Here is a 12512-nt window from a genome sequence, read left to right on the forward strand (position 1 = left end):
CCACACAGAAAGTTCAGCTATGGATGGTGACAAAGATCTTGATTTTTTTGTAAAAAATGACTTCAAAAAACTTCCTTTTGAGGTTCAACTAAAGGTCAAGCGGGACGGTAGGCCGACTCCAATGCTCCACTTAACGAAGGGCAGAGCCGATGGAAAAGTCCGCTCTTTTTGTGAAGCTAACTATGCTAGAAACGAGTGGCTAACAGGGAGTGCCAGGCTTAACCGGCTTTTCTGCTGGCCATGTCTGCTGTTTGACAGATCAGGCTCCTTGAACAACCCCTGAGCACCACAGGATTCGTGGATCTGGCCAACCTCGCGAGGGCCATGGAGAGGCATTCAAAGTCCAGAGGCCGTATAACATCTGAGCTCAAACTTAAACTTTTCGGACGAGTACGGATTGATGAAGCACTGGATCAAGCGGCTGCAATAAGCGTAACGAGGCACAACCAACAGGTGGAGAAAAACCGTGCCATTTTGAAGAGGTTGATTGCTGCTGTATTATATCTCGGAGGCCAGGAGCAGGCATTCCGGGGCCACAGTGAATCGACCAGCAGCTCCGGCAACAGGGGAAACTTCATGGAGCTTGTGCAGACTTTTGCTGAATTTGACACCACCATGGCGGAGCATTTATCATCAGCAACCGCATTTACCGGCACATCAAAGACAATTCAGAATGACATCATCGAAAGCACTGCTCATGTCATCCAGGAAGAAATTGATAAAGAAATAAATGCTGCTCCATTCATAGCCATTGAGGTGGATGATACCACTGACATATCGTGCAGGTGCCAGCTGACAGTCATAGTCCGCTATGTAAACGAGAGCGGCATCATATGTGAGAGGTTTCTTGGTTTCCATGATATTAGTCTGGAGAGAGATGCTGAAACCATTGCTGCAGTGGTGACGAAAACAATTGGCAGCTACAATCCCGAGACAAAGCTGATTTGTCAAACTTATGATGGCGCCAGCTGTATGAGTGGCCAGAGAGGAGGCGTTCAGGCGCTCGTAAAAGTAAAATGTCGGCACGCATTGTTTGTTCATTGCTATGCACACAAACTTAATTTAGTTTTGGCTCAGGGGACAAGCAATATTCGGGAATCAAGACTGTTTTTTGCTTCTCTCGACTCCTTCCACAACTTCTTCAGCCGCTCACCTAAGCGCACAGCACTGCTCAAAGAAGTGGACAGCATCCACGTGCCCGGCGGCAGCACCACTCGGTGGAACTTTAAAAGCCGCGCAGTGCACGCAGTGCATGAGGGCCGAGGATCACTGATCACTGCATTGGATCGGATCACAGCTGAACCTGGTTGGGACAAGGATGCAATAGCACAGAGCTCGGCATTGAGACAGAAGCTGGATGACTTTGATTTCATGTTCATGCTTGGGGTTTTCAAGACGATTTTTGGTCTGACTGAGCCCCTTTTCCAGGTGCTTCAGAGCAGAGCGTTGGCCATTAGAAAATGTGAGGAAAGAGTCAATGGCACTTTGACTGCTTTAAAAGCAACCCGGAGCACCGAAACCTTCAATCAGCTGTACGAGGAGACAGTACAGGCTGTTGGGATGCCAAACTAGCTGCGACGCAAGCAGCGCTGCCGGGCCTGGGCAGATTTTGAGCTGGGAGTCACTCCGGATGGGGAACATGAGGACACAGGGCCTGTGGATGCCTACCGACGCCTCTTTTTCCAGCTGCTTGATGGTATTGTGCAGCACATGACACACAGGTTTGAGGACATGAAGTGTCTAAGTTTTTTTTGTGTCCTGGATAATGCGTCATTTAAGACGTATTCCCAGCCTGCAGGATTCCCGGGGGTTGAGATCTCTCAGTTGGTTAAAACCTACCCAGTTTTTGATGAACTGAGACTGAGAAATGAGCTGCAAGTCATCTATGCAGATACCCTCTTTCACAAGCCACCAGCTGAGCTCCTGAAGATGCTCATTAAAGATGAACTGACCTCTGCCTTGCCCGAAGTTTGCAAACTACTGAGGCTGATGCTCACCATACCTGTGTCAAGCACGTCTGCAGAGAGGTCCTTTTCCTGCTTGAAAAGGATCAAAACCTACTTGAGAAACAGCTGTGGACAAGACAGACTGGGACATTTGGCCAAGATCTCCATGGAGTCTTCTGTCACACAAGACCTCAAGTCCCGCGGGGAGCTATATGACAGAATCACTACTCGGTTTGCCACGATGAAGGATAGAAGAATGCCATTGCTCTTCAAGTAGCGGTGAGTTACATTAAAAAAATGTATGCATCTTGTGACAAATGGGCTGCCATGCCCCTGTACCTGTCCAGCTTCAGCACCGTGGACAGCACCATGGCCCGCCGTGGCCTTTTTGATGACAGAGTTGTCACATTTTTTCTTATGCATAATGTACCGTATTTTCCGCACTACAAGGCGCTTCGGAAATAGGGCGCACCTTCGATGACTGGCCTATTTGACAACTGTTTTCATATATTGGGCGCACCGCATTATAGGGCGCATAGATTAGAAGCTATAGTAGTGGCTGGGGTTGCGTTATGCATACACTAGATGGAGCTGCGCTAAAGGGAATGTCAACAAAACAGTCAATAAGTCAGTCAAACTCAGGCTACATCCACACGAAGCCGCACATTTTCCTGTCCAACTATTTTCTGTGCCGTTTTCAAGAAAAGTGCGCTGTAAAGACGAAGTCATTTCTGCCGCCAACAAAAGCCGTTTCCAGAGATCAGTTCGGTTCAGGTATTCTCCAGAACGTCCGCCCCCGCAGGCTTACTGTCTCTCACACATGCTGTCCTCTTTTTTTTCACTGGAATGAATGAGAAGTGGGTAGAATAAAAGTACTGTAACAGTAGGCTACATTGTTTGCATGGAAATAACAGGTGAATACTGAATTAAATTCGTTGTCCAAGCTGGCTTCCTCGGTAATTTTTATCACGGGCCGCCACTGCTGCTAACAGCTAATTGCGCATGTAAACAATGCAGCCATGGTTACATGTAGGATCTCCAGACAAACACAGGAGAAAAGTAGTAAAAAATACCGCCGAAGCCACAAAAAGTTTGGTGTCCGTGACCGACAATGAACCATTCAAAGTAATGATCCACTCCAAATACAAAGATGACGAAAAAGAGACGAAAAAATTACAAGAAACGGACAAAGACGAGAGAGCTGCTGCAACAGGCAGCTACTCGGGTAGCGCCTAGCAACCGTAAAAGCCATGGGAAGCCATGCTTCATCACTTTTTTCAGACTGTAGCTGTGTTTTAATGAAAATACTCCTTTATAACAGTTTCGATAATTCTTCTGTGTTTCGTCACTGTCATCTCCTCCTTATTTCTCTCCTCTACTTATTGAGCATTTTACAATGTGTAAAACAGCGCCCTCCTAAATGTTATGCTGTGAATAAGTGGTGAAAATATGATACTGCACACTGTTGCCTGCAAGGAAGCCAAGCAGAGTTGGCGTCCCTTGGTGAAAAAAAAAAAATAAATAACCAATCAGATGAGGCTGCGGTCATGACACTACTCACCTGTGATTGGCCAAGACCGTGTCAAGGGAAGCCACCCTGTCTTTGGCCTCAAACCAATCAAATGACAGAATCATCATCATCATCATCAAGCCACTGAATGAAATCAGCGAGGTTAGCACATTAGCAGTGTGCATGAAGCGGCCGGTTGTGCGTTTGAGTGGGCGGTTGAGTAAATTAATAATACATTTAAGCTAAGTCAAGAGGACAATGTACGCGTGTGAATGAGTGACTGAGGGTGGGGGAGTGAAAGGTGTGTGTCGGTGTTCAAAGTAAGTAAAATGAGCGCTCTCTGGGCGCTCTAACAGGTTATTCCATTACATGAAAAAGCGATATACAAGCTGCAACAAAGTATTTTATGTACCCCACTCCCTAAAAATCATACAGATTAGAGGCTTTGTCTCACTTGGCTTCCTCAAAAAAAAAAAATCCCCACACCACGCCACTGATAATGACTAATTAATTATTAACAGCATTCCACTGGAGCGAAAGTATAGCTAACTTTCAAAAGACATCTAAACTTACAATATGTGAGTTTAAATTTAAGTCGGGGCACCACCCAGTTTTGGAGAAAACAGGGAAACTCTAGAAAGGTTTACTGTAAGAATTTGTCATTTAATAATTCATAGAATTATTAATTATCAAGTCTCAATAACAAAAGGACGCTACATCAATTGTGAATTCTTTTGAACGGTGTACAGACGTCGTTAATTTCAACCACACAAAGACAGAAACCAATTTCTTTATATATGAAAAGTTTATTTATTAACTAAAAGAAGAAATATGTGCATGAATAAATGAACAGGTAAAAGATATAAAAGGATAAATACATTGATGAATTTAAAGTGAAACTGATCATAAATAATGGAATAAATGGAATAAAAGGACATAAACCAACCCACATAAATCTCACTAACCCACCCAAGATCTCTGGGGCATTGACCACGATATACCAATAAATGCAAGATAGTCTTACGCAAGTTCTGAGGCCGATTGTGAGAGCGGAGGCGGCGACAGAGGTGACTGGGTCCCGCTGCAGATGTCTGCGGATGTCCGTTGAGGGGTGATGGACAGGCTAGAGGCCTACTGCAGGTCATCTGAGCGTCACGGAGGTGATGTCCAATGAGTTGAGTCCGTAGAGTCGATTCTAACAACGACAGTAGCGGCTGGAACAGCGGCGATGATGCCGGGCGTCGGGTTGAAACTTTGGCAGAGAACCACTGCAGGGAAAGCAGTGAGCAGCGCTCGTCTCCTGACGTCAGCACATGAGGGAGAGACCCAGGCACCAATAGATGACGCAGTCGGGCTGAGGTGACTCAGTCTCAGCCTAGAGAGTCTGGAGCAGGTGCTGAGTTGTGTACGTGTGAAGATTCAGGTGCAGAAGGAGAAGAGCCTTCTGGATGAAGGATGAAGAAAGAGCCTTCGCGAAGAAGGAGGAAGGAAGAGAGCCTTCGTGTAGAAGGATGAAGAGAGAGAGCCTTCGTGTAGAAGGATGAAGAGAGAGAGCCTTCAGGAGGAAGGATTAAAAGAGAGAGCCGAGCCTTCGCGAAGAAGGATGAAGAGAAAGAGCCAATGTTCTTGTCCTGGAGTGGAGTTTTACTCAGCTTTTCCCGCCGAGTCAGTAAGGTCACTTAATGCTGACGCCCCTCCACGTCTCATCTTTCTGCACGTGGATCAGATTGTCCCAGAGATTATTAACTAACTATAACTTTAAACTGTAAAGAGATTCCCACATGTAATAGTCAAAATCACATTTCTTATGATTTAAGCTTCACATCAAGACTAAACATGACAGGTTTTCCTCTTTAAGAACCCAATAAAATAAAAATCAAGATGTTACAATGGGATATGTTTCCAAGACAGCAGTTTTCACACACACACACATTATCAATGATTTTCATTACACAGTACATGTTTGCAAAGGTGAAGATGTACATGTAAGTCTTTGTGTAAAAACATTATTTTTGTGCTGTTCTCAACTGTGTTAATCAAAGAGTCTTTGTTTTTAGGAGAAGGAGGGAAGCAGATCTTCCCCTTGGCATTCCTTCTCTCTTGTTCCCAGAGAGAAAGGTCGAGGGTCACAAAATACGAGATGGAGGCTGGGAGGTCTCTCCAAGAGCAGGATGTCTGTACAGTTTCACATGTCCGTCAGGTGTCAACGAAAAGTCTTTGAATTGACAGCGATGTCTTAATGTTTTACAGTCTTGCAAACATCAGAGAAGGGATGAGGCAGACTTCGGGAGAAAACCACTTTAGCGCAGAGGTCTGTTTTTTCAAAACTTGCTGTATTACCTCTCCTTCCTTAGGGGGGGGGGGTTTAATTTGGAGACCAGGTCAGAGCTGCGAAACCAGGTCCCAGCCTGACCTACGTTACAGTGGTTAGCAACCAGGCACTTACAAACTTCTGCTGGTCCAGGTTCAAATCCTGCCTGTGACCAGTTTGCAGAGTGTCTTCCCCTACTCTCTCACCCCCTTTAACAAGCCTATCCACTGTCTCTCTCCTATCAATAAAGGCACAGAATGCCCAAAAAATACATTAAAAATAATCTCAGTTATTTGACCATAACTTTTCTTGTATTGCAGCAACTTGAATACATTTTGGGCAGAAAGCTTAATTTACATAATTTATGCAAATACGATTTCAAATTCTTCAAAATGTAAAAAGATCACTGTGGACAAATTTACCGTATACTCGTACTGTTATGGATGTTTTCAGCCACTATACTTTTAACTGCTCTAAAACATATCAAATCGATTTTTTTCTTTACTTTATCTTCACTTATATATCTTAATTCTCTTCTGCCCTGCTCAGAACTACCAAGCATTGGAAAATGAATAATAAATTTAACCTTTTAATGGCCATTTGAAGAAATATTGCACAGATTATGGGAAGGGTAGCATCGAATGACCTATTTTTCAATTAAAAAAAAACATGACCAGAGACAATTTTTTTTTTTACGTGGCATTATAGTCTTAGATATGTCAAAGGTTAGAAGTATCATTGATTTTTAATCATCTTTCATTTAATTTGTAATATCATTTTTTTTTTCAAGAAGTTAGGCATGTACTGTGATGGCTGTTTTCAAGTCACTATACTTTTAATTGCTCTAAAAACATATCAGATCAATTTTTTTTCTACTTTTTTTTTTCTTTCTCTGATCTCTTAATCCATTTCTGCTTTTTTCAAAATCACCAAGCATTGAAAAAAAAAAAAAAAAAAAAAAAAAAAAAAAAAAAAACATTTAACCTGTTAATGGCCATTAAAAGAAATATTGGATGGATTATGGGAAGGGTGCAGCATCAAATGACATATTTTTCAATATGAAATATGATCAGAGACAGAATTTTTTTTTTACATGGCATTATAGTCTTCAATATGTCAAAGATTAGTAGCGTCATTGATTTTTAACCCTTTATTACATCAATTATTTCTTAAAAATGGTAGAAAATGTTTTGAATGCTTTTATTACTTAAAATGGCCTAAATATAGATAAATGAAAAAAATACTACTATACTTTTAACTGCTCTAAAAACACATCAGATCAATATTTTTTCTACTTTTTTGCTTAAATTTCCATTCCAATACTGCCCTGCAAGCATTTAACAAAAAAAAAAAAAAGTAACCCTTTGAGGGCAGTTTCAAGAAATAAGATCTCTTATCATGGATAAAACATGAATCAACTGATCTTCAAATGATTTAAAGCATATATAAGTAGGTTTTACATTCTGGATTTGACAAGTACATAAGGAAAAATGAGGCTTTTGTCATTCAATAGTCAATGTCTTTCTTGAGAATCCATCAATCCCTCCAAAAAGTACTATATTGTACTTTAAATAAGAGGGGACAAAAAGGCATTATCATCTATTACTGTTTTTTACATTGTTGGAAAATCTATCAAGAGGTGAGGAGTTAAAAATCATGATTACCTTATGAGTTTGTGGTTTGTGTCAATGTGCATCAATGATCTGGGGCCTGGGACAGAGTATGCTCTCTGCACAGCACACCGCAACTCTGACATTCTCAATACTACATTCTGCAGTGTCAACCCTGTGCATTGTTGCACGGACCCTCTGCCACTGCACTCTGTGCCCCTGTGCCCGCAGCAGTCCCAGCATCATGCTATATCCTGCATGTGGGTTAGTAGAGTGGAGGGCTGACACCAGGTTGTCAAGTTCAATGTCAGTAAGCTCACTATACAGAGCCCTTACAGACAACCCCCAATCATTCATACGCCTGCGCAGAGTCCGCTGAGAAACCCTGACAAGCTTTGCAATGCACTGAACTGACAGGCCCATGTTGAGAAGCTGAGTTACATACCGGTCGTCGTCATTGAGCACAACTCTGGGGCACCCCCCAGTTTGCCTCTCCAGGACAACAGTTGCACAGGTCTCCTTGTTATTCTGACCAGTCACTAGGTGATGCAAAGCTGTAAGTGCATGATTAACAGCTCGTGCGGTGTCAAGCTGGCTTGACAATGCACTGAATAAAATTAACTCTTGATAGTCTAGGGCCCTCCTCACAGGAGGGCGGCCCCGTATCATCTTGGAGTCGGCATCAAAACATGTATCACTGTTTACACATCGTATTGTGCATAGGCTTGTGCATTTACATAACGCAAAACTGTCGTCGGGTTGCCCGTCTGGTTCTGCTCCGAGGCGGATTCCACGTCAACAAGTGCTCATGCACGCGTAACATGCTGCGTCTCTGCATGAGCACTTCTTGTTGTTGCCATAGCTGGTGTTGTTCATGCTCTCTGAGAAAATGTTGATATAATAGTGGAAGCAATATTTGTAGCTGCTGGAACAATATCAGGGGCCTGTACTACGAAGCTGGATTAAGTCATCCAGGATAACTCTGTGACAACTCGCTGAACTTCACCGGATCTCCGTTATCCAGATCTGCTGTACTACAAAGCTCGTTATCAACTCAATAAGTAAATCTGGCTGGGAGCTGTGCGCGCACACATTAAATGGGCGTGGTTAGCGGCCCCAGAGCATTTTCCACAATGGAGAAGAGAGCAGCCTACTTTAAGGCTGAGGAGCAGCTAATAATCCTGCAAAAAATACGAGGAGTACTGCAGTATTATCCAGGCTGGAGGGATTGCTGCAAAAAATCACCGACTCTGTGAATGCGTAAATTTCCAAAATGCTGATATTAATAGACCTATCTCATCACGTGACGACACGGGCAGTTAGGTCCTTATTCATTAATGTTGTCAGTCAGTGTGTGTGTGATCAGCATCATATCCGACCTCATAATTAGAAAGAGTCAACTTTCCTACAAATTCCAAGGAAAACGCTCATTATAGGCAATTTGTATTGCAGATGCAATAGCAGTGGGGGAAAAAATGACGTGGGAGCCCATAAAAAATAGATATAAAAGCATCCTTCCAAGTGGTCAGTATGAATTTCCTGAATTTCTCTTTGGTATTTTTCATTTAGTTTCATGTCATGAAAGATTCCATTTGCACACACTTCTACTTTTCCCTGACAATGTCTCAGTTATGATAATCAGTAAGATATCGTTTGCTCACAGCCCATAAGAAAAAATGGTGGGCCAAAAAGACAGGGGGCGGTCCCGCACCGGAGGACTTCACTCCGGCTGAGCAAATTGGTGACTGAGTGGTCTTTCATGCCCGCCCGAGAGAACCAATTGGTCAGCGGGCGGTCTGTCACACCCTGTGAGCTCTTATCCTGGAACTTAACCTGCTCTGGACCAGGGCTGTTTCCCAAAGCCCAGGTACCTTGCCTTGCCTTGCCTTGGTAGGCGGTGCCTCCGAAGCCACTTCCTTCCAATCCAAGGCAAGTGTCCTGCCTCTGCTCAAAAGGAGATGCTAATGGAACAGCCTACAAAGGCATATTGTGGGAGGAGCTCAGACGGCTTCAAATATTGTCATAACTTGCCACTTTTCTACACTTTCTGCTTTTTTATTGTCACATCATTGACACTCTGCAGGTGCAGCTTCTCAGTAATTATAGTTATGTGAGTGACACACAAAAGAGTTAAGTGGTGGACATGGTATAAGTTGTTATTTTCAGAGGTGTATTTTGTTACTTACATTTAATTTGGAATTTACCACGCGCCTCCGCTGGTGCGTCTTTTCCTTCCATTTTTTTTTTCCTTTTTTGTAGATTCACGCGTTGCATGTTGGGTATTTATAGCCATGGCAAGGCAGCGAAGGATAAACCTGTGTATCCTTGGTCAATTAGCCACATGCTAACCAAACGGAGGACATATGCCACCGGAGGACATGAACATTGGAACAGCACTTGGGCAGCGACTGATGATGTGGATGCCTGCCCACGCCCACCCCACGCCCACATCAGACCAAGGCAAGGCAAGGTACCTTGGCTTTGGGAAACAGCCCAGGTTTGGCGTTCAGCATCAGTTACCGGGGCAACGTGTCTGGATAATCCACAGTCGTAGTACGGAAAACCCGAAACTTATCCTGGAAGTTGTCTCTCTAAGAGCTATTCCAGCTTCGTAGTACAGGCTCCAGAATCAGTCCGCCTGTCGCCATCGTTGTTGTTGTTGTGTGTGACATTGTGGGTTGGGGGGCGGGGAGTAGGAGGGGTACTATGAGGTCACCGTCTTTTCCGGACTTATCGGTTTATACCAAGTACAGCATGAAGACGAATACACAGATATGCACCTGTAGACCCGTTTTCAAAAAAGATGCGGAGTCATGGACAAATACGGGTCTCTGTGTGTCAATATCACTGGATCGATACTTTATTTTACCGGAGTCATAGAAATTCGTACTCATGTAAGACCCACATAGGTCCAGTGGGGCTCGGTCAAGGAGACTTGAAAGTATTATGGACAGCCTGTCCAGTAAGTGATTCAAGAGCATGTCCTAAAAGAGAAAGAGACAGGGAAGGGGTTGCAATAGTACATACAATAGTACGATAGTACAATAGTACATAAATAGTATGTACAATATGTGAGGAAACCATGAAACAAAACATTTTATAGTATTTTGTTTTAATATTACTGTTGCATAGATGTGTATGTTGCCTTTTACTGCTGTTTTTATTCAGGGCTATGCTCACTTAAGTGTTAAGAACTTGAGCACAGAAATACAAACACAAATGCAAGACACAAAACAGTGGGCAAAAAAGAGTATAATCAGAGTCCAGGCAGAGTTCGCTACACAAAGAGCCTTCTTTACGCCTCCTCACCTGCACCCGCTCCCGTGACCACATCACCCCCGTCCTCCAACATCTCCATTGGCTTCCTGTCACCTTCCGCATACAGTTTAAAATTCTCCTCCTCGCCCATAAAGCCCTCCACCACAGGTCCCCTCCTACCTCACTGACCTCCTCCACCACCACATTCCCTCCCATAACCTCCGTTCCTCACACACCAACCTCATGTCTCCCCCTCACAGAACCAAGCCCCGAACCTGGGGAGACGGAGCATTTTCCATAGCTGCCCCCACTCCCTTGAACTCTCTCCCCACGTAAATCCAAAACTGCTCCGACTTCTCTTTATTTTAAATCTCTGTTAAAAAATCACCATTTTAGATTAGCTTTTAACTTGTGATTGTACTGTTTTTTTGTTTTGTTTTGTTTTGTTTTGTTTTGTTCTGTTTGACTTCTGTTTGACTTCTGTTCATTGCTTGTATTGATTTTAACAGTTGTTAAGTGTCTTTGAGTTCCTGAAGAGCGCTATATAAATAAAATTTATTATTATTATTATTATTATTATTATTATTATTACAAAAGGCGGTCCAAAACAGGCAGAAGAAACAGGCAGACATGGGGCTAAAAGTAAGGTCAAAAAAGGCAGGCAAGGATCAGAACACTGCAAAACTCGAGGTGCGTTTCAAAGCAATAAAGTTCCATCCTTCCTTCCTCCATTTGCGTCGTTCAATTGCATCTTAGTCTCTCCCACCAGAGATGCACTGAGAGAGGCGAGGATATGAAGAGAGGAGCGAAGATGGAGGAGATTCGTTTTTAGAGCAATGGGACATCCTCTCCTCCAGAGCGTCACATGAAGCAACGTGTTTCATTGATGATGGCATCAGCTGATCACCTCTGGATCATCCGTCGTTCAGCTCTAACAGCTGTTTGTGTGTCTGCACATGTGTGCTGTAACAACTCTGATAAAACATAAACAGTAACAGAGCTTTGTCTGTTCCTGAAACCAGTTTAAGAAACACATTGCCATGAAAAAAACCTGCTCTCTGTTTATTCTGTGTGCAGTTAAGAAGCTCGAGGATCACTTTACCGGTAAAATGTGTAATTGTTAGATTTGTGAATTATTTATCCTTTACCTAGATCACATCTGATCGTGAACTCTGAAACGTATTAATTAAACCAAGTTTATTGTGTCGCAGGAAGATGTTATTTACTAAATTTTAGTATTCAGTATTAATCATCCGTCATGTTGATTCAATGATGGTTGTGTTCAGTATTTTGTGCTTTAAACTTACAACATTTTATTACCAGCTTTATGATCAGTTTCGGAACGATCCTCAGTGCCTGTTTTCAGCTCTTTTTTTTTCCTCATCAAACTCTGTTGTGTTTGTGAAGTTTCATGTAGAGAAGTCTGAACTGCTGCAGCGTTCAATCAGAGAGTGATATTCCATATGGGGGCATGTTTGTCACTGAAAAGACTTCCGCAAAGCCAGCTCTCCTGTTTTCTCGATGATGGCTCCTCCAATAAGTCTCCTCCCTCCTCTCCCCTCCGCTTTGGGGCAGCCTTAAAAATGGCGACTCAAAGTACTTCCGGTGCCTCAGAGGAGAGAAGAGAGAGGCGGCATGAAATTATCGCTGAGACGCACCCTGACTGCGACTGTGAGTGAAGGCTGGGATAAAGACTGTAAAGTACAACAAACTGGCAACAAGACAGTGAGACGCATAAGACACACAAGAGGTAATGAGGGTGATGCATACCCAGCCATCAATATGTCTTAGGACGTCTTAAGATGTCTTGATAACGAGATCAAGACGTCTCAAGACATGTTTGTATGTCAAGACGTCTTAAGGCATCTTAAGACAAA

At 43.2% G+C, this 12512-nt stretch overlaps 1 protein-coding gene across 1 annotated transcript; it reads left to right on the forward strand.

The window, feature by feature from the left end:
- The first annotated feature begins 324 nt into the window (after nucleotides 1-324).
- On the forward strand, nucleotides 325-2223 carry LOC141786694 (zinc finger MYM-type protein 1-like). Its single transcript, XM_074665240.1, has 2 exons — nucleotides 325-1545; nucleotides 1780-2223. The coding sequence occupies exons 1-2, from the start codon at nucleotides 325-327 to the stop codon at nucleotides 2221-2223; spliced, it is 1665 nt and encodes a 554-aa protein (XP_074521341.1).
- Nucleotides 2224-12512: the final 10289 nt, after the last annotated feature.

The sequence above is a fragment of the Halichoeres trimaculatus genome, unplaced genomic scaffold (genome assembly GCF_033239565.1).
Source record: "Halichoeres trimaculatus isolate MK-OKI-2021-1 unplaced genomic scaffold, fHalTri1.1 fHalTri1_scaffold_62, whole genome shotgun sequence".
In the NCBI taxonomy this organism is placed as follows: Eukaryota; Metazoa; Chordata; class Actinopteri; order Labriformes; family Labridae; genus Halichoeres; species Halichoeres trimaculatus.